This window comes from Pezoporus occidentalis, unplaced genomic scaffold (assembly GCF_034315485.1).
Source record: "Pezoporus occidentalis ecotype Australia unplaced genomic scaffold, CSIRO_AGI_Poc_V1 ctg86, whole genome shotgun sequence".
NCBI lineage: Eukaryota > Metazoa > Chordata > Aves > Psittaciformes > Psittacidae > Pezoporus > Pezoporus occidentalis.
Window position 1 is genome coordinate 4962093 of NW_026916220.1, and position 21149 is coordinate 4983241.

The following is a 21149-nucleotide window of genomic DNA, read 5'->3' on the forward strand; positions in this document are numbered from 1 at the left end:
TTGTTTCTCTATGTATGTTGTTTTTCAGTGGTTCCCAAATTGGTTTGGTTTTTTGCTTGTTTGTTTGTTTGGTTGGCTTGGGGGTTTGTTTTTGTTTTTTTTTTCTGTTCTTGTTTTCAATAAAATTGCCTTTACTTAAATAACATGAGTTTGCACTCCTACAGCAACAAGTGACTGACTGCTGCAATAGGCTGGGACCCATGCAATTGCCATGGAGTCACAGGCAGTTCAAGCCATGAAGAATAAATAATTGTTATCAGTATAAAAGAAAGCAGATATAAGTGATAGTTATCTGGTCACTGACTGCTGTCATAGCCAAGCAAGCTAAAATCAGCTTGGGCCAAGACAAGACCAGTTAAGTCCCAGTCCTCTGCACTGTGAGGTCAACACAAAGCCATAGCCTGAAAAGCAATATATTTGGAAGCTGCATTCAAGACCAGGTCCTGTGTACAATGACAACCAAAGACCCCACACCAGTGGGCTGGGAGAGGACTGTCTCTTACGATGGGTCAAGTTTATTCTTCTTTCTGTTGTGTCTCAGGGCTCTACATCTGTGTGGCCTGATCTGCTATGCTGCAAGCAGCAGAGCTTGGGAGCTTGGGGGTCTAAGTGAGACAGATACAGCCCAGGGACAGTGCTTCTCGGCTGGGATTGTGTCTGTTGGCACCAACCCAGACTCCCTGCTGTGAGATGTAGGCTGGGAGCTGGGCTGGAGGCAGGGAAACATGGAGAGGCAATGGACATCTCAGCAGCTCAACTGTTACTGTATGTTTTCTGCTAACCAGCAATCAGATACATATGATTTTGCCAAAGAAAGGGTGGGAGAAATCTCAGTGCAGCCGTGTATGTGAGAGCTCGCACCAGTGTGGGATCCTGACAGCCTTAAACACCAATGCAGTGGGAAAGAAAAGCAGAGGGGAGACACAGAAGTTCTCTGAAAGACCTGCCTGATATTGTGGTTGCTGGGATTTAATCACAGAAAGGGCAGACTGGCCTTTTTTTTCACTAAGTGAGCTGCTGCAGCTAGTGTAAATTCTTTGCCTGAGCACAGTCAGTGGCACAGCACAGCATGAATTGTGCACTTGAGCACTTGAGCAAAAATGCTTTTTAGCAAATGCACTTTATATTGACTGGGGTAATTATTCTAAATGCAAGAAAAATTGCAGCAGCAAGTTCTCCAAGCCTTGGCCTTTGCCATGCACGTAGCACCTCAAGATACTCTGAGGGCTTTAGGAGGTGACATTTGGCTGCATGAAAGGGAAGTAGACTGGTGGTCACATGAAAATCCCCTGTTCTCCAGGTGTCCTCTCATAAAGGCTGACCTCACCATGCCGCTGCTCTCTAGGCAATAGCAGAAATGACTGAGTTGGCCACAGATGCCTAGTGAGTGGTCCCACTCTGTGTGAGAGGCTGTGCCTGGAGTGCTACTGTTAATACTGGTGGCTTTATTCAAGAACAAAGCAGAGGAATATTCACGGCTTGGACTTTTTATACAGGGAATCATAGAATCACAGAAAGGTTTGGATTGGAAAGGACTTTAAACTTCATCCAGTTCCAACCCCCTGCCACAGGCAGAGACACCTTCCACTAGACCAGGTTGCTCCAAGCCCCGTCCACCCTGGTCTTGAACACTGCCAGGGATGGGGCAGCCACAGCTTCTCTGGGCAACCTATGCCAGCGCTTCACCACCCTCACAGTGAAGAGCTTCTTCCTTATATCTAATCTAAATCTACCCTCTTTGAACTTAAAGCCATTCCCCCTTGTCTGGTCACTACATTCCCTTGTAAAAAGTCCCTCTCCAGCTTTCTTGTAGGCTCCCTTTAGGCACTGGAAACTGCTCTAAGGTCTTGCCAGAGCCTTCTCTTCTCCAGGCTGAACAAGGCCAACTCTGTCAACCTGTTTCAATAGCAGAGGTGCTCCAGCCTTCTGATAATTTTCATGGTGCTCCTCTGGACTTGCTCCAACAGCTCCATGTCCTTCCTATGCAGGGGTCACAGAGCTTATCACATTCATTTAAATTTAAAAAAAAAAAAAAAGAAGTCATGTTGTGAAGAACAGTTTTCCCTCTTGGGTCACCTCTTTCCTATTTCATCTCCATGGAGGATGAAGATGCCTTCCCTTCTAAATTAAAGACAGAAGAAAGCCTCACTTAAAGCAACCGAATCATAGAATCATAGAATGGCCTAGCTTTGGTGAGCCTTGCTTTGAGCAAGGAATTGGGCTGAAGACCATCAGATATAAGTCTTTCTGTGATTCATAGACTCACAGAATCACAGAACAGTTAGGGTTTGAAAAGACCTTAAGATCATCCAGTTCCAACCCCCCTGCCATGGGCAGGGACACCTCACACTAAACCATGTCACCCAAGGCTCTGTCCAGCCTGGCCTTCAACACCACCAGGGATGGAGCATTCACAGCTTCCTTGAGCAACCTGTTCCAGTTCCTCACCACCCTCACACTAAAGAACTTCTTCCTTATTTCCAGTCTAAACTTCCCCTGTTTTATTCCGAACCCATTACCCCTTGTCCTATCACCACAGTCCCTAATGAAGAGTCCCTCCCCAGCATCCCTATAGGCCCCCTTCAGATACTGGAAGGCTGCTATGAGGTCTCCACACAGCCTTCTCTTCTCCAGGCTGAACAGCCCCAACTCTCTCAGCCTATCTTCATACAGAAGGTGCTGCAGTCCCCTGATCATCCTCGTGGCCCTTCTCTGGACTTCTTCGAGCAGTTCCATGTCCTTTTTATGTTGAGGACACCAGAACTGCACACAATACTCCAGGTGAGGTCTCACAAGAGCAGAGCAGAGGGGCAGGATCACCTCCTTTGACCTGCTGGTCATGCTCCTTTTGATGCAGCCTAGGATACGGTTGGCTTTCTGGGCTGCAAGCGCACACTGAAGCCGGCTCATGTTCATTTTCTCATCAACCAACACCCCCAAGTCCTTCCCCACAGGGCTGCTCTGAATCTCTTCTCTGCCCAGCCTGTAGCTGTGCCTGGGATTGCTCTGACCCAGGTGTAGGACCTTGCACTTGGCATGGTTAAACTTCATGAGGTTGGCATCAGCCCACTTCACAAGCATGTCAAGGTCCCTCTGGATGGCATTCCTTCCCTCCAGCGTACCAACCGAACCACACAGCTTGGTGTCATCGGCAAACTTGCTGAGGGAGCACTCAGTCACACTGTCCATGTCAGCGACAAAGATGTTGAACAAGACCGGTCCCAACACTGATCCCTGAGGGACACCACTCGTTACTGGTCTCCAGCCAAACATTGAGCCATTGACCACAACTCTTTGTGTGCGGCCATCCAGCCAGTTCTTTATCCTCCGAGTGGTCCCTCTATCAAACTGATGTGTCTCCAATTTAGAGACAAGGATGTCGTGTGGGACAGTGTCGAACACTTTGCACAAGTCCAGGTAGATGACATCAACTGCTCTACCCATCAGTTCTGTAGCCCCATCACAGAAGGCCACCAGATTGGTCAGGCAGGATTTCCCCTTAGTGAAGCCACGCTGGCTGTCACCAACCACCTTGTTGATTTTCATGTGCCTTAGCACGCCTTCCAGGAGAATCTGCTCCAAGATTTTGCCAGGCACAGAGGTGACACTGACTGGTCTGTAGTTCGCTGGATCATCCATTTTCCCCTTCTTGAAAATGGGGATTATATTTCCCTTTTCCCAGTCATCGGGAACTTCACCTGACCGCCATGATTTTTCAGATATGATGGACAGTGGCATCAATCAATAAAGGCTCAATAATCGAACCAAGGCAAACGGTTTCAAGCCTTCCCACATGTGTGGGTACAAGATACGCCACCTCTCTGTCACATCAGGTCTAGACTCCGGCACATTAACACTACCAGAAGCGCAGCGATTACAGCTGTTAGGAAGGGAATCCTCCCTTCCGCACGTCCCACACCGCCCGGTACCCGTCGTGCGGCGGTGCCGCTAGAGAGCACTGCCGGGCCGCAGCCTCTCGTTCCACGCTGCAGCTTTGGCGCTGGGTAATGCTGTCACAGACCGCGAGGCTGAGCTGTGCAAACGCGGCGCTGGAGCTGCGCCTCCTGCCTGCAGTTAAACCCGCTGGCGAACGAGGGGTGATTTCCCGGGGCATGCAGTTCCGCGCTCAATCCACGTTCCGTGCTTTTGCAGCTGACGTGGACGATGGTGTGTACAGAAGAGAGTTGAAAGTAGAATGAAAGACTCACAGGATCAAGTAGGTAGGTTGGAAAAGAGCTTTAAGATCATCAAGTCCGACGGTCCACCAACCAGCACTGGAATTAGACCACCACTAAACCATGTCACTAGGGGTCTCACCCACACCGGTTTTGGGCACTTCCAGGGATGATGACTTTCCTGGGCAGCTCTTCCAATCACCTTTTGGTGAAGAGATTGTTCGTTCTAGTCAATCTAAACCTCCCCTGGTGCAGCTTGAGGCCGTTACCTCTTGTCCTATCGCTTATTACTTGGGAGACCGACCCCTCCCCGACCCCCCCCCCCCCCCCTTGCTACAACCTCCTTTCAGAGTCATTATTAAGGCTACAAAGATCAGATCACACTGTTTACCACACGGGCCATGTCTTGGTTTCTTTGGTCTGCATTTTCTGTGTTTTTTTAGTGAAAACCTCAGGCATCCTGGTGGTGACAAAGGCACAATTATGCCCAAAGCCCCAGATCCAGACAGATGGATTGAGTTTCAGCCAGCGGGCTGAGGCAAGTGGCTGTTCACCCTGCTTGATGTGTACAAGCCCACACCTGGAATACTGGATCCAGTTAGGGTAACCCAGTACAAGAAAGACATTGTTATTCGGGAGCCCAGCTGAGGCCATGAGATACAGATCTGGAGCATAGTATAGGCTGAGGGAATCAGATTTATTCACCTGGAGAAGGCAAGTGTGAGGTCTACCTTGCAGTCCCAGAGAGTTATAGGGAAGATGGAGCTGGTGGGGTCTTCTCTGAAGTGCACCATGGTGGGACAAGAAGCAAAGAGCAAAAACTGTGATGAGGGAAAGTCTGGCTGTACATAAAGGAAAACTTTTTTCCCTTGCAGTGCCTGGGATGGGCACTTGGGGATAGTGGTGTCTCTAATGTTGGAAATGGTAGGACTTAGTTGGAAAACCCTCTGAGCAGTCTGGTCAGAGCTGGATGTACTTTGAGCAGGGATTGGGTTCAAGATCTCCATGTACCTCTTCACGCTTTTCCTACAGTTGTATGGTTTCCTGGTGAAACAGGAGAGCCACGCCAGCAAGAGGAGCACTGCTGAGCCCAGAGGGCACATAGCTACAATCCTGGCAGTAATAGAGAGGTATTTATTCAAATGGTGAACACCAAACAGGAAGGATCAGAGCTTGCACACTCTGAGCAAGAAATGATGCCCAAAGAGGGAGTGGGTATTTGCTGTCACCAGGATTTACTACCTGAAGTCAATATTGGTAAATCAACCAGCAAGTTTTCTTATCTCTGCAGGAGCAGGTTCTTGTGGGGTGAAATGGCTTTTCATTGACCTCTGTCTCTAAGTTACTGGCTCACTTTTTTCTGCTCAGGCTTACCCATGACTTCACTTCTGCTAAGGGCCAGAAAACGATCCCAGATGGAAACACCACCCACGAACAACAGCCTGCCACAAATCACTGACTCTCTGTGAATGTGGGGGACTCCATTTCACAAGAGCAGTTTGAGAAGCAGGAGGCAGATTGCACAAACCAAACAACTTCTCCCAAGGAGCTGAAAGCATGTTTCCTGGGAGGATATCAAAGGGTAATTAGCTTTGGACAGAGAAGAGTCTGGTTCTCCTGAGTGTGATGTGAACTTCCTTCTCCTTAGATGTCCTGTCAGCCCCCAGGATGGCAGAGCATGGGGACAGGATCTGCAGCCCGGGGATGACCTCACAGCAGCGTGGGCAGCCCAGCCCATTGACAACACCAAGCTGTGTGTCATGAATAACGAGACCATCACAGTGGTCATACCCACTGCATATCACAGCATGCCTGCTTTGGTCTGTGTGGCTCAGGTAGCAGGTCAGAGCATCCTGGAAAAACCTCATGCAGCTCTCTTATGCTGCAGTACAGCACAGCAAGGAGGAGAGCATTGTGTCAGGCACTGACCCAGCTCTCTGTGCTTGCCCCACAGCTCAGAAGCCATCTCCCTGCACTTACTTTTCATCATCAAGAAGGCTATAGTCCCAGCCTTCACCTTCAAGTCAGACCCACACCCTGTTTGTCATCCCAAAGGAAGAAATATTCCCTTGTTGGACAGGTAACGACATCTGTCTGGGGCTCAGGAAGGAGGGAAGAGAGGGATAAAGTAATGCACTGTTTGTGAGAAGCAGCAGCCTCCCTCTCTATACGCAGATCTATTCAGAGAGCAGGACCTACCTCAAGGATGGATGCACATGGATCTCTTTGTGTCCAGCTTTGCACCTGCACCCCATCTGTATACCAAGAGCTCTTTTACCTGCCCTCTTATCAGAGAAAGAAATGGTGTGTTGGGAGTGAAAGTGCTGTTAAGGAGTGCTTTATCTTTCCCTTGTTTATTTTGTGATAAGGTTTGTTGCTTGCAGGCACATCCTTCTCACTGGTTGCCAAAGAAGTCAGTTAGAGTGAGAGCAGCTCTAAGTCAGGGCACACAGGACCTGGGGTGACTGCCATCTCTGTAGAGGTGCTTTCTCTGGTTCCTGGGAGCCTATGCTCACAGGGAGCTCCCCAGCCTTTGTAGCGCAGGACCATGTGTGTTTCAGCAATGATCATTGCCCCATGTTCACCCTGCCTGACTCTGCCAGGCCTTTGCCACCTCCTGCACCTCCACTTAAACACAGGAGAAGGAAGGCTGTGGTTGTTTTGTGCCCTCCATGACTGACAGGAGGGTTAATTTTCTTCCTAGTAGCTGGCACAGTGCTATATTTCAGCTTTAGTCTGAGAACAATGCTGGTAACACACTGCTAGTTTAGTTATTACTCAGTAGCACTTACCTTGATCAAGGGCTTTTCAATCTTTCATGTTCTGCCAGGGGAAGTGGAAGGAGAGGGTGTGTGAGTGACTGTGTGGTGCTGAGTTACCAGCTGGGCTTAAACTATGACAGTAAGAGATCTTGCTCTTTTCCTAGAGGTACAAGTCACTCAAGCTTGCGTTAGCTGAGATGTCTGTCGAGTCTGAAACATCACCAGGACACCTGTATAGAGAGAACCATCCCTCCAGGAGCTGCCTGTGGAGAAGAGGATGCATTTGCTTTGTTATGGCACTGCTGGATGCTTTCTGTTTTGACACCCGCCAAGTGCTTTAGAGCTTCTGGTGATATAACATCCCAGGGTTTCAGACTGGGGAGACTGTTCCCCTTGGTGTGACATCCCTGGGACCAAAGCAGGGGCATGTCCATCCTGTCACTGGAGAGGCAGTGTTATTGGTGTCACTGGTGACATGTCACATCTGCTGAGACACAGAGACTTGCAGGGCTCTGGGACAGCAGCAGTGACACCACTGGAGCCACAAAAATATCCTTAAATCTCCCAAATGGAGGCCTGGCCAGCATGGGAGATAGGCCCTTCATAAGTCAGATAATGGCAAGAGACCTCCATCTCAACTCAGGAGAAGAAAGACCCCTGATGTCAGGATATTACAAGAACATAAGAAAGCCATCTCCCCAGCCAAGCACAGAAGACCACAAGACCTGAAATGTGGGCAGAGAGGCATCCCATTCCTTTCTGGCTTTAGGAGAAACCCTGGGTGTCAGGCTGGGGAGCCAGGGGCACAGAAAGGCTCCTGTCTTTGCCCCAGATGCCATTTCCCAAGCTGTTGCACTCAGATGTTTTCAACCATCTTTTGTTTGCTGAATGCAGTGGCCAAGGTTGCAGTGAGGCTGCCCAGAAACTGAAACCAAAATGGTTTCCAGGCTTTAGGAAACCAAGCTGTTTATCAGGAGGGTAAGAGACCATAAGAAAGACTTCAGACTGAAGATGATGAAACATGTGCCTGTTTTATTGTGTTCAGGAAAAAGCCCAAGCTGAGCAGCTCCAGCTAGCTAAGAGTGCAGTGAGTACATTTGCCCTAATTCTAACTTGAAAGGAGAATGAAAAGAAGAGTGACCAGGAGCATATGGGCTTTGTTACAAGGAAAGAGCAGGTCAAAATCACTCTGCAGTACCTATTGGAGTTTTCTAGGCAGGAGTCAAAATGTTCTGAACAGGAAAAACCCTGATCAGAAAACTAAAAGAGAAAGGGAATGTGTTCATTATCCTGGCAGAGACTATCCAGAGGAGCATTCAGATCCTCAGGTATCTCTGCTTCGGTCAGATTCAGCAGCTCCTCATCACCTGTAAGACATGTAAGAAACAGATTATTTCATACTGCGGTGTTCTCGTGTGTTACCCCTCTGTGCTGTGCTAAAGCCCCCATGGACAGGCTCCTGAGATTGCCTGTGGTGTTAGGCAGCTCCTGGTGGCCTGCTTGCTTTTCAAAAGACACAGCAGCCCAGGGGTAGCAGAGGGGAGTTGGAGAGGGTAAAGCCCCAGTGGGTTTCAAAGGGGTTTCTGCAGGAACCTGTTGCCCTAGTGACAACTTTCCCCCTGTCCCAGTGTCAGCCCTGAAACTGGGTGGACTGTGGACAGAGTGTGCCCGGGTTTTGGCCCTCTCTCGCTGACCAGCTCTGGCCTGAAGAGACTGCATCTTCTCTGCACAGCATCTCTGCCCTAAGCTGGCTTTTGGCAGAGCCACAGAGGTGTCTGTAGAACAAGCAGCCATTTAGGACCAGGGACCACAGGCCCCATGCCAGAAGCTCTACTGACAGTAGTGGGCTTTTTGTCACTCCCCATGACTTGGAGAGTGGTATCTGCCCCTACAGCCCCAGTATTCCCCCACCCATTCACAGTGTTGTGGTTTAAGTCCACGCAGAGCTACCCAGGTCATCACATTTGGTGGGGCAGGGACCTGTGCCCTAGTGGTGCTGCAGGGTGGCTGTTGATAAGGTAGGTAACCTTGGCGGATAGTCCTCGAGAGGTGGCTCTGCACTGTTCCTGAGCCCTCACAGAGCCAGCAGCTCGGCAGCAGCTCACCCACAGCATCCTGGCTACTGGTTGACAGCTCCCCATCCATACCTCCCATTGGTATCGCAGCACCCAGCCCCGGAGTGGTCAGCACAGGTGACTGCTCCTGTTGCAGTGGCTCAGGTGGCGCTGGCTTGGGTGCCACTGGCTCAGCCTTCTCCTGCAGCTTGGGCTTGGGCTGGACATCTTCCAGTTCTTCCGCCAGTTGTTCCACTGGTTCTTTCGATGATCCTGCCTGCGATTCCACCTCCAGTTCCACCTTCAGTTCTGCCACTGGTTTGAGCTCTACCACCAGCTGGTTGCTCCTTCCTTTCTTGTCTTCTCTGGCTTTCCTCTGCCTTTTGATCCTTGGCTCCCTCCAAGGGGATTTCACATGAATGAAAGTTGGGCTTGGGGAGGAGGACTTTGCCTCCTGCCCCAAAGCCTCTTGCCTTTACTGTAATTGTGCCCCAGTCCATCCCAGCAGAAGCTGCCATTCCCCAGCCTTCCTCCCCAGTTCTGCACAGCAGCATCCTGTGGCTGCACTGGCAGGTGGGAGCCTGGCACCAAAATCTCCCCCAGCTCCACTCTGTGGTTGAGGATTGCTTGCCACTCAACCGAGCACCTACATAACCACCCCCATCTGTCTCTGCCCCCCAGCGCCTGCCTAGACCTTCAGCTTTCCCCACTGAAGACTGATGGGACCCAGCTCGTCCCTGTCCCTGTACAAAGATCAAGTGGCTAGGATGCCATGCCTGGGCTCAGGTTAAGTGCACCAAAAAAACAACCCCACAGCATAAGCAGGTTTTTACCTATAAATCCAGTCAGCTGAGTTCTTCTCCTGGGCTTTTTTCTTTCTTTTCCGGAGCATCTCACGGTCTCTCAAGCGGCGGGAGATGGGGATTTCTGCATGGAAAAATTAAGTGGTAACATGACAATTCAACACCTCCCTGCCTGGTGACAGAACACTGGTGCAAGAAGCCATGCTCTTTTTGTCATGAAGCAGGTCTTGATGTGAAACTGCTTGGGTGCTGTACCTCCAGCTCAGCCTCAGTGGGTAGGATCTCATGACAAACACCCCCAAAGCTCCTGTGCTCCTGTGCTGAAAGTTACTCTAAACTTCTAGTTGCAGTTTTCCTGCTGTTGCTGCAGCTCTGGGGTGAGGAGAGAGTGAGCCAGAGGGCACAGGCTTTCCTGTAAAGAGATGCTTGTGTGTATTAGGATGAGACATTGTGGGTGATGCTGACCCAGCCAGAGACGAGGACAGGGCTAGTACACATTGCTGTGAGTGAGGAGACTGGTGCCTAAAAACACAACAGCTGCCCTAAGCTTGTCTGCAGCTCTGAAGACGACCATGTCAGGGCTGAAGACAGACTGACTGTTGTGAGTCAGACTGGGTCCAATGCTGACTTTACCATTTAGTCAAGATGTGCAGGTTACCTACAGCCACCAGGAGAAAGGGGCACCTCCCTACATCTCCATCACCCCGTGCAGGGCCAACTTTAAAATTACATCAAGCAATCCAGGCCCTTGTCCAGGGAAGTAGGAATACCTTAAAGCCCACATACCTGATCTCTGCACCACTCTCAACCCTCATGTTTTTTCTGCTTTTCTATCCAGCCATATTTGCAATGTGGACCAGGTGCCTCTTGCCTTTTGCTGTGCACCCCTAAAAGGAGTATGGCTCTCGCTTCTCTTAGCCCCTGTTAGACAGAGGATGACTGCAATGAGCTCTCCTCAGTTATGTTTTAATTCTTAGGAGCCTGTTCAGGGCTATGTTTGGTTTCAGTCTCAGGAAAGTGCTGATAACGCACTGATGTTTTTGTTAGTGCTTACGTAGCGCTTGTACTTCTCAAGGACTTGTCAGGTCTTCTGCTTTGCCAGTGAGCGAGGGAATTAGCCAGTCTAGAGATGATTTACCACCTTTTGCTTTGAGCACAGTAGTGCCATACAGGAAAAGAGGGCTCCTCTCCTAAAAAATTCCAGCCTAACAAGAGAAAGGACACAGCAGTATACACAATTCTGAAGGCAACATGCAATGATAGTGCCAGAGTCTCTTAGTGATGGCAGGGTCACCTCAGCATCACCCAAAAGAGTGTCAGCCTCCGAGTGCAGTCCACCACTGAACTTGGTCTGCACAATGCAAGCAGATGTTCCGCAGTCGTGAGGCTGTTCCCAGACTAGAAGCAGTGTAAGAAGCAGTAGGGCACAGCCAGCATGAGATGACCCTGCCATCCACATAGCAAAAGGCAGAAAGGAGCCTGGAAAGAGGAGGTTACAAGGTGCAACAGCAGGATCTGCATCAGTTTAACTACTAAAGTACTTAATCCCTTGCACACCCCTTGCACAGCCAAGGTAACTAACTTTCTGTTTCGATAGGTCCTGTGAGCCATAAAAGCACTTCTAGCTGCTTGCAATCAGTTTCCTTCCCTACCCATCCTTAGCAAATTGTTTTGCATGAGTAGAAAACACCCCTCACTCCTTTCTCACTCCAAGAGAGCACTCCCACAGATGCTCCAGAGATGTCAGCTGTTAACACTAAGCAGGAAAGATCACAGTAAAACATCTGTGCCCTGGTGAAAAAAAATCTAGGTAAGAACACAAAGGTAGAGTTGAAATTAAAAGAAAAAAAATCCATCAAGCTAAAAGAGCAATGAGACAGTATTGCAAAGTCTGCAGATAGGCATTATATTGATGCTGCCAGAGGGATTTTGAGTTAGAAATTGTTTCTAGGTGCTTCTGCCTTTGTGATCTGAAACATGACACAGAAAAAAACACTTACCTTTGTAGTTAAGTGTGCATCCTCCATCCCCCAAGCATAAACTGTTAATTATTAACTCCTTTTTTAGAAACCGCTGGTGACAAAGATCATCCTCTCTCCTCCCCAAAAACTCAAGTTAGGACTGTTCTCAACCTTACCTTCCTCTCCATGCTGTTTATGAGCCACAGTGGGTGGATCAGAAGGATCAAAATTACTATTGTGTTGTTGGGGACTAGTCATTGCTCTTCACAGTGTTGAATAGGAAGCAGCCTAACTCCCTCAGAAGAGCATCTGGAGATACTGGTGCAGCATAATGAGGGCTTGAAAAAAATGCAGACTGCCCGCCCAAAACCTCTTATCTGGCCTGGCCACTAGTAGGGTAATAATGTTCTCCTTATCAGAGTGCAAAGGTATAGAGAGTCTCTGCCCAGGATCTACTGTGGATTGCAAAAGATCCACACAAAGTTAGAGCAAAAGTTAGTGCTTTTATACAGAAAATAATTATAGTTCAGATAAATTTACACTCATTGCTGCTAAACTGTAACTCGAATGCCCTCCTTTATAGTAGAAAGGAGCTGCATGGCAGGGCAGGATGCGGCACTGCCTTTCTACTGGTTTCCAGCCTGGGGTGCAGGGAACTGTTGTTAGTCCTTAAGGACCCCTTGTGAGGTCTGAAATGGGTTGTATGCTATTTGAAAGGTGTTTGCACAGGACCCTGGTAGTGGTGGTGGGAAAGGACCTTTGTCTCCACTGCAGCCCTTCTCTCAGCAGGAGTTTCTGCTGCACAAGGTTAGAGCCCTTGTGGCATCGTACACTTTGGAAACCCCTACAGATGGAAACTGCCAAATTCGTGTGACCTGTCCAAGGGCTGCATCACCTTCCTGGGAAATCCAGACAGAATAATGAATCCAGATGGGCACTCCAGCCGAATGCCTGTGTGTGTTGAGGACTTCCCTGTGACTTGTTGGTCCAGGCTATGAGCAAAGCACTTCTCTCAGGAAGCAGGATGGCAATGGGTAGCCCCAGTAAAACCAGTGGGAAGACCCAGCTGTTGCCTTGTCCACTGCAGATTACAGGTTACCTCCAGAGAGGTGGGGCATGTTAAGCAGCCCCAAAAGGAGCAGCAGGGTGGTGGCAGCAGAGCAGATACAGGAAGGCTCTGATATGGACGGGTGGGCCAGGATGGCATAAAGAGATGTGAGGCTTCCAAGTCAATTCACAGGGAAGTTTCTTGTTTCTCAGTCACAAGCGAAGGTGTCCTGTGCTGGTGGTGATGTCCATGTTCTAGTACTGTATGATGGTGCAGCACAGCACTGGAGTCATGCAGACTTCTTGAAAACTCTCTTACAAGGTGCTCTACCATGAAAAGACAGAGCTTGGGGAGGAAGAAAACACATCACATCTCAAATGCTGTATTAAGTTCTGGGCCTCTCACTACAAGACAGACCTTGAGGTGTTGGTGCGGTTCCAGAGAAGGGCAACAAAGCTGGTGCAGGGTCTGGAGCACAAGTGTGATGAGGAACAGCTGAGGGAACTGGGGGGATTCAGTCTGGAGAAGAGAAGGGTCAGGGGGGACATTACTGTTCTCTACGACTACCTGTGGTGAGGTGGGGTTGGTCTCTTCTTCCAAGTAACAAGCAATAGGACAAGAGGTAACAGCCTCAAGCTGCAGTGGAAGAGGTTTAGATTGGACAGTAGGAACAATTTCTTCACAGAGAGGGTGGTCAGGCATTGGAACAGGCTGCCCAGGGCAGTGGTGGAGTCATAGTCCCTGGAGGTATTTAAAAGATGTGTGGTTTAGTGGTGAACTTGGCAGTGCTGGGTTAACAGTTGGGCTTCATGATTTTATGGGTCTTCTGCAACCTAAATCAGAGAATCGTAGAATCATAGAATGGTTTAGTTTGCAAATGACCTTAAGATCATCCAGTTCCAACCCCCCACCATGGGCCTCACACTAGACCATGTCACCCAAGGCTCTGTCCAACCTGTCTTTGAACACTGCCAGGGGTGGAGCATTTGCCACTTCTTTGGGCAACCTGTGCTAGTGCCTCACCACCCTCATAGTAAAGAACTTCTTCCTTATATCTAACCTGAACTTCCCCTGAATAAGTTTAAACCCATTACCTCTTGTCCTATTGCTACAGTCCCTGATGAAGAGTCCCTCTCTGGCATCCTTGTAGGCCCCCTTCAGATACTGGAAGGCTGCTATGAGGTCTCCACACAGCCTTCTCTTCTCCAGGCTGAGCAGCCCCAGTGTTCTCAGCCTGTCTTTGTACGGGTGCTGCTCGAGCCCCCTGATCATCCTCATGGCCCTCCTCTGGATTTGCTCCTACAGCTCCATGTCCTTCTTATGTTGAGGACACCAGAACTGCGATTCCATATGCCTGGCCATAGCAAAACTTCACATCTAGAAGCATTCTTACGAAAAGCTTGATATTTTCTGGGCTGCTTGAAGATGATATGAAACATAGAAGACAGGATGGAAATCTCTGGGTGTTTCAGTGGTCCATGGGAACTGGCTGCATGCTCAGTCTGTGGCTAACTCAGCTTCTCACACCCTCCATCTACTCAGTCACTCCAAAGCCTGGTGGGGTCCGATAAGTGACTCTTGACTCAGCAAAACATTGCCATATGACACTGCAGAGATGGTACTGTCAATATTTCTCCATTCCAGCAATCTTCTGCTGGGTAGAAATGAATAGATTTGTAAAGAACATTTGTAAAAGAAAGAGTTGGTGTGCCTTTAGTGTCTTTAGAGGTGCTTAATGGAATAGATGGGCTTTAAAATCTTACACAGCCTGCACTTACATCTTTTCAGAACTGAAATCTCTAGAGAGGCTCTTAGGTGCAAATTTCCAAAGAAAGTGATTTTATTATCCTATGGGGAAGCTTCAGTGATTGATGACTGGAAATTACAGATGCAGCTGCCTAGTTTTAAGTTGCCTCTGCTCTGAAGTGGAGGCACTGAGAGGCAGAGACTCGCCTGCAACACCAGTGACACTGGGCTCATTTTAAAGCCCAGATTACCTCCCTGTCCACCATCAGCACCAGTAACACAGAAGACTCCTCTTTTCCAGCAAAGCTCTCTAGCTCATGTGGCCAAAGCTGCATCCCTTTTGCTATAGAGATGGATTTGTGCAAGTAGATTAAACTTTCCTGCCAGTCTTAGTAGCATGAGCTATTACAGCTGGATACTTTACATATGCCAGGTGCTGCTTCCCTCCGTTCCTCTCCACATTTTGGTTCAGGTAGCCCTAGGATACCTTCCCTGATGCTTTGCAGGTGAGGAACTGGAGGAGCTTAACCAGGTGTCTAGCCCCTTGAGCAGCACCAGTGTCACAGAACCCTTTAGTGTCAGTGGAGCTGACCCAACCTTGGGTACATCTCACTGTGCTGGTCCCCCACATGGCTTTTACTACCCAAAAGCTCTGAGAATGCTTTGTCCAAAGGACAGCTGGACCTAGGGCAGGACCCTCTGCCCTAGGCCCATCTTCTAACACTGTTGGGACTGTCACTGCAGATGCCAGGCTTTGGGCCTACGCATAAGACAAAGTTCTTTATGAGACTTGGTGTATCTCTCTTTACCCCTATCTGTCATTTCTACTGCAAAGCAATATCCAGAGACTTGCATATCCCTCCCTGCAGTCAGTGGATGCAGCCATGAGCCCAAGATTGTCACATTGAACATGAGCAGCTGGGGAGCTGGTCTGCTGTCACTCTAACAGCATGTCAGGGCACTTCTCCAGTTTTGTCTCACATGACAGCAATAGAGAAGTGATTTTCAGGCTTGAACTTCACTCCCTGAATTGAAACATGTTTGGGGGCAACTTTCCTGGTTGCAGCACACTTCTCTGGGAGCTGGGCTACCAGTGAGTAGCTCTGTGTGATGAACTATGTGCCTGTGAAAGCAGATAATCCCTTCCTCCTCCTGCCCTGACTGAAGCATGAAAAGATGGGAAACAGGTGGATAAATTCAACAGGCAAAACTGCATGCAAAAGTACAAATCTGTGTTTATAGCCCTTGCCACTGACCAGTGCAGTGCACGTCTTGCTGCCCACCAGCTGCCTCCTTAGTCTTGCCTGATCTTGCTAGACACAGATCTGCTAGGCTTCAGGGTTAGGCTTTCTGCCCAAGGTCTGTGGTGGTGTTAAATCAGCACCCCCCAGGGTCTGCCTCTTGCTCTTGAGCCATATTGAAATAAGCAGGTGAAGCCAGCAGTTCCTGGGGGAGGATGAGTGTCTCTAAATCTGCTGCGTGTAGCATCAATACTAACAGGGTCCCAAGGCTGCTCAAGCTTTGACCTTGCACGTCTGGTGCACAAGTATGTGCTTTAGCTCTGTAGTTTCTAAATAAACAATCCACGGTGTGCTTGGAGGCATGCAGCTTTCCCCTCCAGAACAACCCCTAGATTGTCTGTGTTGTTTTTTTCTAGCCTCTGCAAATAAATAGATGGGGCTCTTCGGGTATACAGAATGAAGGGCTGCAGCCACTCTGTGTGTGCAGGGGAAAATGGGTTCCAGTTATGCACCATGTTATGCTGGATCTTCCCTCAGCCCTCCCAGAAAGCTGGGACAGAGCTGTCCTAATATACCCTGCGTGTGGCTGGGCTGGCAGCAGGAGGAACAGAAAACCCCATGGGGAAGATGCATTTGTGTTCTTCACTATGGAAGTGTTTTAGGGATGATAACCCCACCAAAATCCATCCCTATGGTGCATCTGAAGGTCTGCACAGAAAGACTGGCAATACAGAGAACAACATGCAGCCAGACCACCCCTCCCTTGCTACCTGAGAGCTGGAAGGGAGCAAACAGGCTTGCAGATCCCTGAGACAAATGAGCAGATGGTAGAGTAGCAGTAGCTGTGGGTAGGTGGGCAAGCTGTCTCCCCTACTCTGCAGAAGTGAAAAGGGTCCAGGCATGGAAAACAGAGATGATAGAAGCTATGGATGACTCCGAGCAACTAGCTAGCTAGGACTTTCCAGCCTGGGGAAGAGGTTTGAATGAGAGAAAAGCTTTCAGTGATAGCCAAGAAGCAGTGGACATCAGGTCAGATGCATTTCTCATCAGACCAAGCATGGCTGTTATATGCTGTCAGTACTATTTCCAGCTGCAGCATTAAATCTACCAGCAATGGCTTTGCTGTGCATTGTGGTGCTGCCATGTCCCATGTCATGATTCCAGGAAGGTGCAGAGCTGGAGGAGGTGTGTAGGGATGACTTACATGACTAGCTGGCCAAGCACGACAGTAGCCATGACATTGGCACAGCTCCTGGACTCTTAGGGTGGTCACTGACTTCAGGGAGCTCACTTGACCATGTCATGTGCCCTGGACTCTTACCCAGGTGCCTGCAAGTGAGTTGTATGAGTATAGCACTAAGTCAGAGCAACATGATTCCCTATGGGTGAGCACAGACGTGTCCTGGAAGGATTTCATCTCACACTGAAGTTCTTTTAAAGGCTGATCAGAAATATTAACCAGTCATTCTGGAGAAACACAACATTTGGTGCAGAACTGAACTGAATTCAGCAGGCAAGTCCTGGATTAGCTAGCGCCTGCTGATATCTGCCACTGCAAGGAAAGGGATCCCCTTGCATACCCAAGTTGTACAGTCTTGTTACAGCTATCTCATGAAAGGTCAGTTGTGTCCCATCTGGGAGACAAAAGAGCAGAGGAAGCCCCAAGGACTGACAATACACACTTAAACTGTTACCTTGGTTGGACTGTGCCAGTCCCAGAGATGGCCCTGACACCAGGAGCAACCTAGACCTGAAATTCCCAGAGAGTAGTTCTGGGTAATAGTGAAGTTTGGTGGCTGCTTTCAGGAATCAGGAATCCTTGATGGAGCAAGAATCAGGGGTCCCTTGTGTGCAGGGTCTCCCCTTGGGCTCTTTCCACACTGCTGTCGTGAAAGGCTCTTGGATAAGAAGCTGAATAAAATCTGCACTTCTCAGTGCAGATGTTATTATTTTCAACTTACATCAGCTCTGGAAGCTGTGGTGTTTGCTAGGGAGCCAGGGAGATGTTTTCTCACACGCTGGAGAAACTTCCCTTTTGCTAAATGGCCATCCTACAGAAAAAAACATCTGCACCTTCTTCACTGGAATCTGTGTGCTTCTTGCTACTCCCACAGGGCCTTTGCCACAGGAATGTGCATGAGATAATACAGTGCAGAGCATCACTTTACAATGGATTTGAAATGAACGTTTTGACTGTATGCTTTTAGTAGCCCTTTGTAGGAACCACCTTATGCTGTTTTCCCTCAGTCTTGCATAAAAGAATTTCTGTTGAAATAAGACTGTGCCCATCATTTTATTATTAACCATTGCTAACTTTAACGTGCAATCAGTACAGAGCATACAGGATCAATTAATCACCTGTTTCTGGGCTCAGAAAAGCTCAGATGTCTCGACAGTCCCCATCTTTCAAAATCCAGATGTCTTGCCTGGTTCTCCTAGAATAACAGAGGAAAAAAAGCATAAGTGCTCAAAAAATACTCGCCACATCATACTTTGGCTCCTGTCCAGCCCATGGAACAGAGCTGACTGGAATAAAATTGGCTTACTTTCCTGTCTAGAAAGCTGCTGTGGCTGCATGCCATCCTGACCCACAGTGTCTCCTCCTCTGTGAGTGATGCTTGTGGTTGCTGCCCTGTTTTGCATCACCCACTACCACCAAGAAGAGTGTGGCACCATCCCATTTGCAACCATAGGCTGCTGCTAGATCCCCCAAGCCTCCCATGCCCCAGACTAGCTGGACACAGCTACCCTGTACCTCCCTGCAGCTTTCCTTGACAAGCTGGGCATCCCTGTCCTCCTACAGCCTAGCACACAGTTTGTGTTATCTGCTGTGCAAGTGCACTCCTGACCTGTGCTCAACCTCATTTTCACCCTCTGTCCCTTTCTAGTGAGATCTCCTGCTCAGTCACTCCCCAGTCTGGGTAAAATCAGTGCCCCAAAACAATTTGTGCTTCTTTTAGGGACCCTGCTGCCCTAGTCCTAAAGTTTATGGTGGTACCTTTTGTTTGAAGTTATGCCAAAACAGGCATGAGGCACATAATCGGACATCTGCATTCGCAAAAGTCCCTTTGAAGGACTTAGTGGTGCTATTTGACTCTCCAGGCTAGATACTTAGTCAACTTTCTGCCCAAGTTCAGCTCTGCCTTCTCTGATTGCAGGCAGCACGAACGGTGGGACTTTCTCCCATCCTTGACAGTGTCTGGTTTGTTGCCAGCTTGCCAGTACTCATGTCGGAGGCCTTCTGGCCATGGGTTCCTGACCTCACCTTTTTCATCTGCTGATCATGCAGCCACAGATGGTCTGACTTAGCAAGCTGATCCAATGGATGAATAGTCAGCTTTTCTGTGGGATTAGTCCCCTGCCAACACAATAACCTAAATCCCCCAGCCTGCAGCTGAGCTGTAGCTACTGAACATCGTGCTAAGAATGGGGCAGGAACCTTCAGGCAAGGGCTGGGGACATGCCTGCACCTTTTTTCAGGCACTACCAGCGCAGGACGGTGAAGCTCCCAGGCACAGGGGAGCTTGAGTAACAGTATTTCACAAGCACCCAGTTTCAGACGGCCAAAATTAGGCACCTGGAGGTCTCTGCCAAGGGCATGAGCTTACATTTGCTGCACACAGAGCTGGCATTCATTGGCATAGGTGTTCCCATCAGTCCCACAGACAGGCAAGTGCAGGAGGGGGCAGACCTGCAGCTCCACCATCTCTCTACACACCGGCTGAAAAGGAGAATCCACAGCACCCATTTCAGTACCAGAAGCACCCACTTCTCCCACAGCACCTGGGAAGGAGCAAGTCCCACCAGTGACCTGGCTCCCCCTGCTCTGGGCAGAGCACACAGAGCAGGAAAGCAGAGGGCGGGGGCCACCACGTCTCTCAGTGGGACTCATAACTTGTCCTCTGATGTGGGCTTGATGCTGGAGCACCAGCACACATGAGGCTGAGGATGGTTGCTGGGAACAGCTTTTCTCCCAGGCATGCTAGGCACTGAATCTAATCTCTTACCTTTCTCAGGCCATTCCCTTTGTTCACCTCTGCCCCTGAAACAGAGAAGGGACCCATGAACATGGCAAACCAGTGACTGGTGGCAGGAGCATGAGACATCAACAGGGGTCACATCCAGACCAAAGGAAAGGCAGGGTTGTACAGGACCCACTCAGGATCCAGATCAGCTGTGTGGGTTTCGTGAGTGGGAGACCAGTTTCCTGCATGCCACCCTCCCAACAGCACAGTGCACAGCCTCCATCCACAGCTGAGCTGGCTGGAACAAAGCTGGCAATGCCTGTTCCTGCTCCCTAATCCCTCTACTGACAGCCTTCTCTCCCAGTGTCTGGACCAGGAGCTCCGCAGTGCCTCCAGCACATTCCAGGAAATGTGAATCCGTGGAGTGCAGCGCAAGGGGTGTCTTCAGAGGGCTGAGGCTGGGTGACTCTGTACAGCCAGACAACAGCCATTCCAGAGAGAGCTGCATTCTGTGGGTTCTTCTTCTGCAGTCAGGAAGAGCAGTAGCAACAGTTCACAGCCCACCTGTGCAGTGCATGAATATCCTGGGAGCAAGAGGGCTTATACACAGGCTGCTGCGGGACCACCGGTATGAGCACCTAGGTAGCATTGATTTTCCAGAGTCTACAAATAGCTGCCTCCCACATGAATATGCTGAGCACACAGTGTTCTTGCAAAGACTTGCAGCTTTTCATGGAAGCAGGAAGAACAGTAGCTGCCAGCACAGTGTATGTGCTGTCCCCACATATCCTGGTTCCTGCCTGCATTGTGGGCTGTCCCCTGTCCCACCACTCTCCCGAGGGCAATGCAGTTGATGAACTGGCACAGTCTGTTTGCCCCAATCCTTCCTCCCCACCCTGCTGCCCCTGTGTGTGCTTGCCCTCCCCACCTCTGCTCCAAACCAGAGATCCTGGTTCTTTCTGCCCTCCCACCCATTTCTGGTCCATCCATTGCTCCCAATCCTCCACCACAGAGCCGTGTGCCAGCAGCAGAGAGGGCTTACCACTGGCAGTGATGAAAGCAACCAGTGCCGCTGCCACCACCAAGACCACCGGCAGCTGTTGTGTGGGCATGGCTGGTGCGGACGCATGCACTCGTGCACCTCACTCTGAGCATGGCTGCCTTTATAGGAAGGGCATCGGCTTATCTCAGCAGTGCTGGGAAAAGCAGCACTTTGATCTGCACTGGGAGCAGCTGCTCTGTGCGCCCAGAGGGATCACTTGGGTGTTCTCACAACACTGATAATCCCCGCCAGTGCCACTTGCCAGCCTCAGGTACTGGAGGCTGCTTTACAATGCCTTGCACTGTTGTCTGGGGTGGGTGATGCTGCTCTTCTCCACTCCCCACAGTCAGCT

The 21149-nt window shown here is 49.6% G+C and overlaps 2 protein-coding genes across 4 annotated transcripts; both read right to left on the minus strand.

Moving 5' to 3' along the window:
* Positions 1–7949: 7949 nt before the first annotated feature.
* Positions 7950–13242, minus strand: HEMGN (hemogen). 3 transcript variants are annotated; one of them, XM_062604384.1, is made up of 4 exons: positions 11932–13242; positions 9825–9918; positions 9085–9422; positions 7950–8304 (listed from the first exon to the last, which is right to left on the minus strand). In XM_062604384.1, the coding sequence occupies exons 1-4, from the start codon at positions 12011–12013 to the stop codon at positions 8198–8200; spliced, it is 621 nt and encodes a 206-aa protein (XP_062460368.1). In that variant the 5' UTR covers positions 12014–13242; the 3' UTR covers positions 7950–8197. The 3 variants fall into 3 exon arrangements, with proteins under 3 accessions (XP_062460368.1, XP_062460366.1, XP_062460367.1); XM_062604382.1 differs by having other exon boundaries at positions 9043–9422; positions 11932–13191; XM_062604383.1 differs by having other exon boundaries at positions 9043–9389; positions 11932–13184.
* A 4822-nt stretch (positions 13243–18064) lies between these two features.
* Positions 18065–20922, minus strand: SPINK4 (serine peptidase inhibitor Kazal type 4). Its single transcript, XM_062604363.1, has 4 exons — positions 20798–20922; positions 19798–19832; positions 19399–19511; positions 18065–18225 (listed from the first exon to the last, which is right to left on the minus strand). The coding sequence occupies exons 1-4, from the start codon at positions 20865–20867 to the stop codon at positions 18171–18173; spliced, it is 273 nt and encodes a 90-aa protein (XP_062460347.1). The 5' UTR covers positions 20868–20922; the 3' UTR covers positions 18065–18170.
* Between the last annotated feature and the right edge of the window lie 227 nt (positions 20923–21149).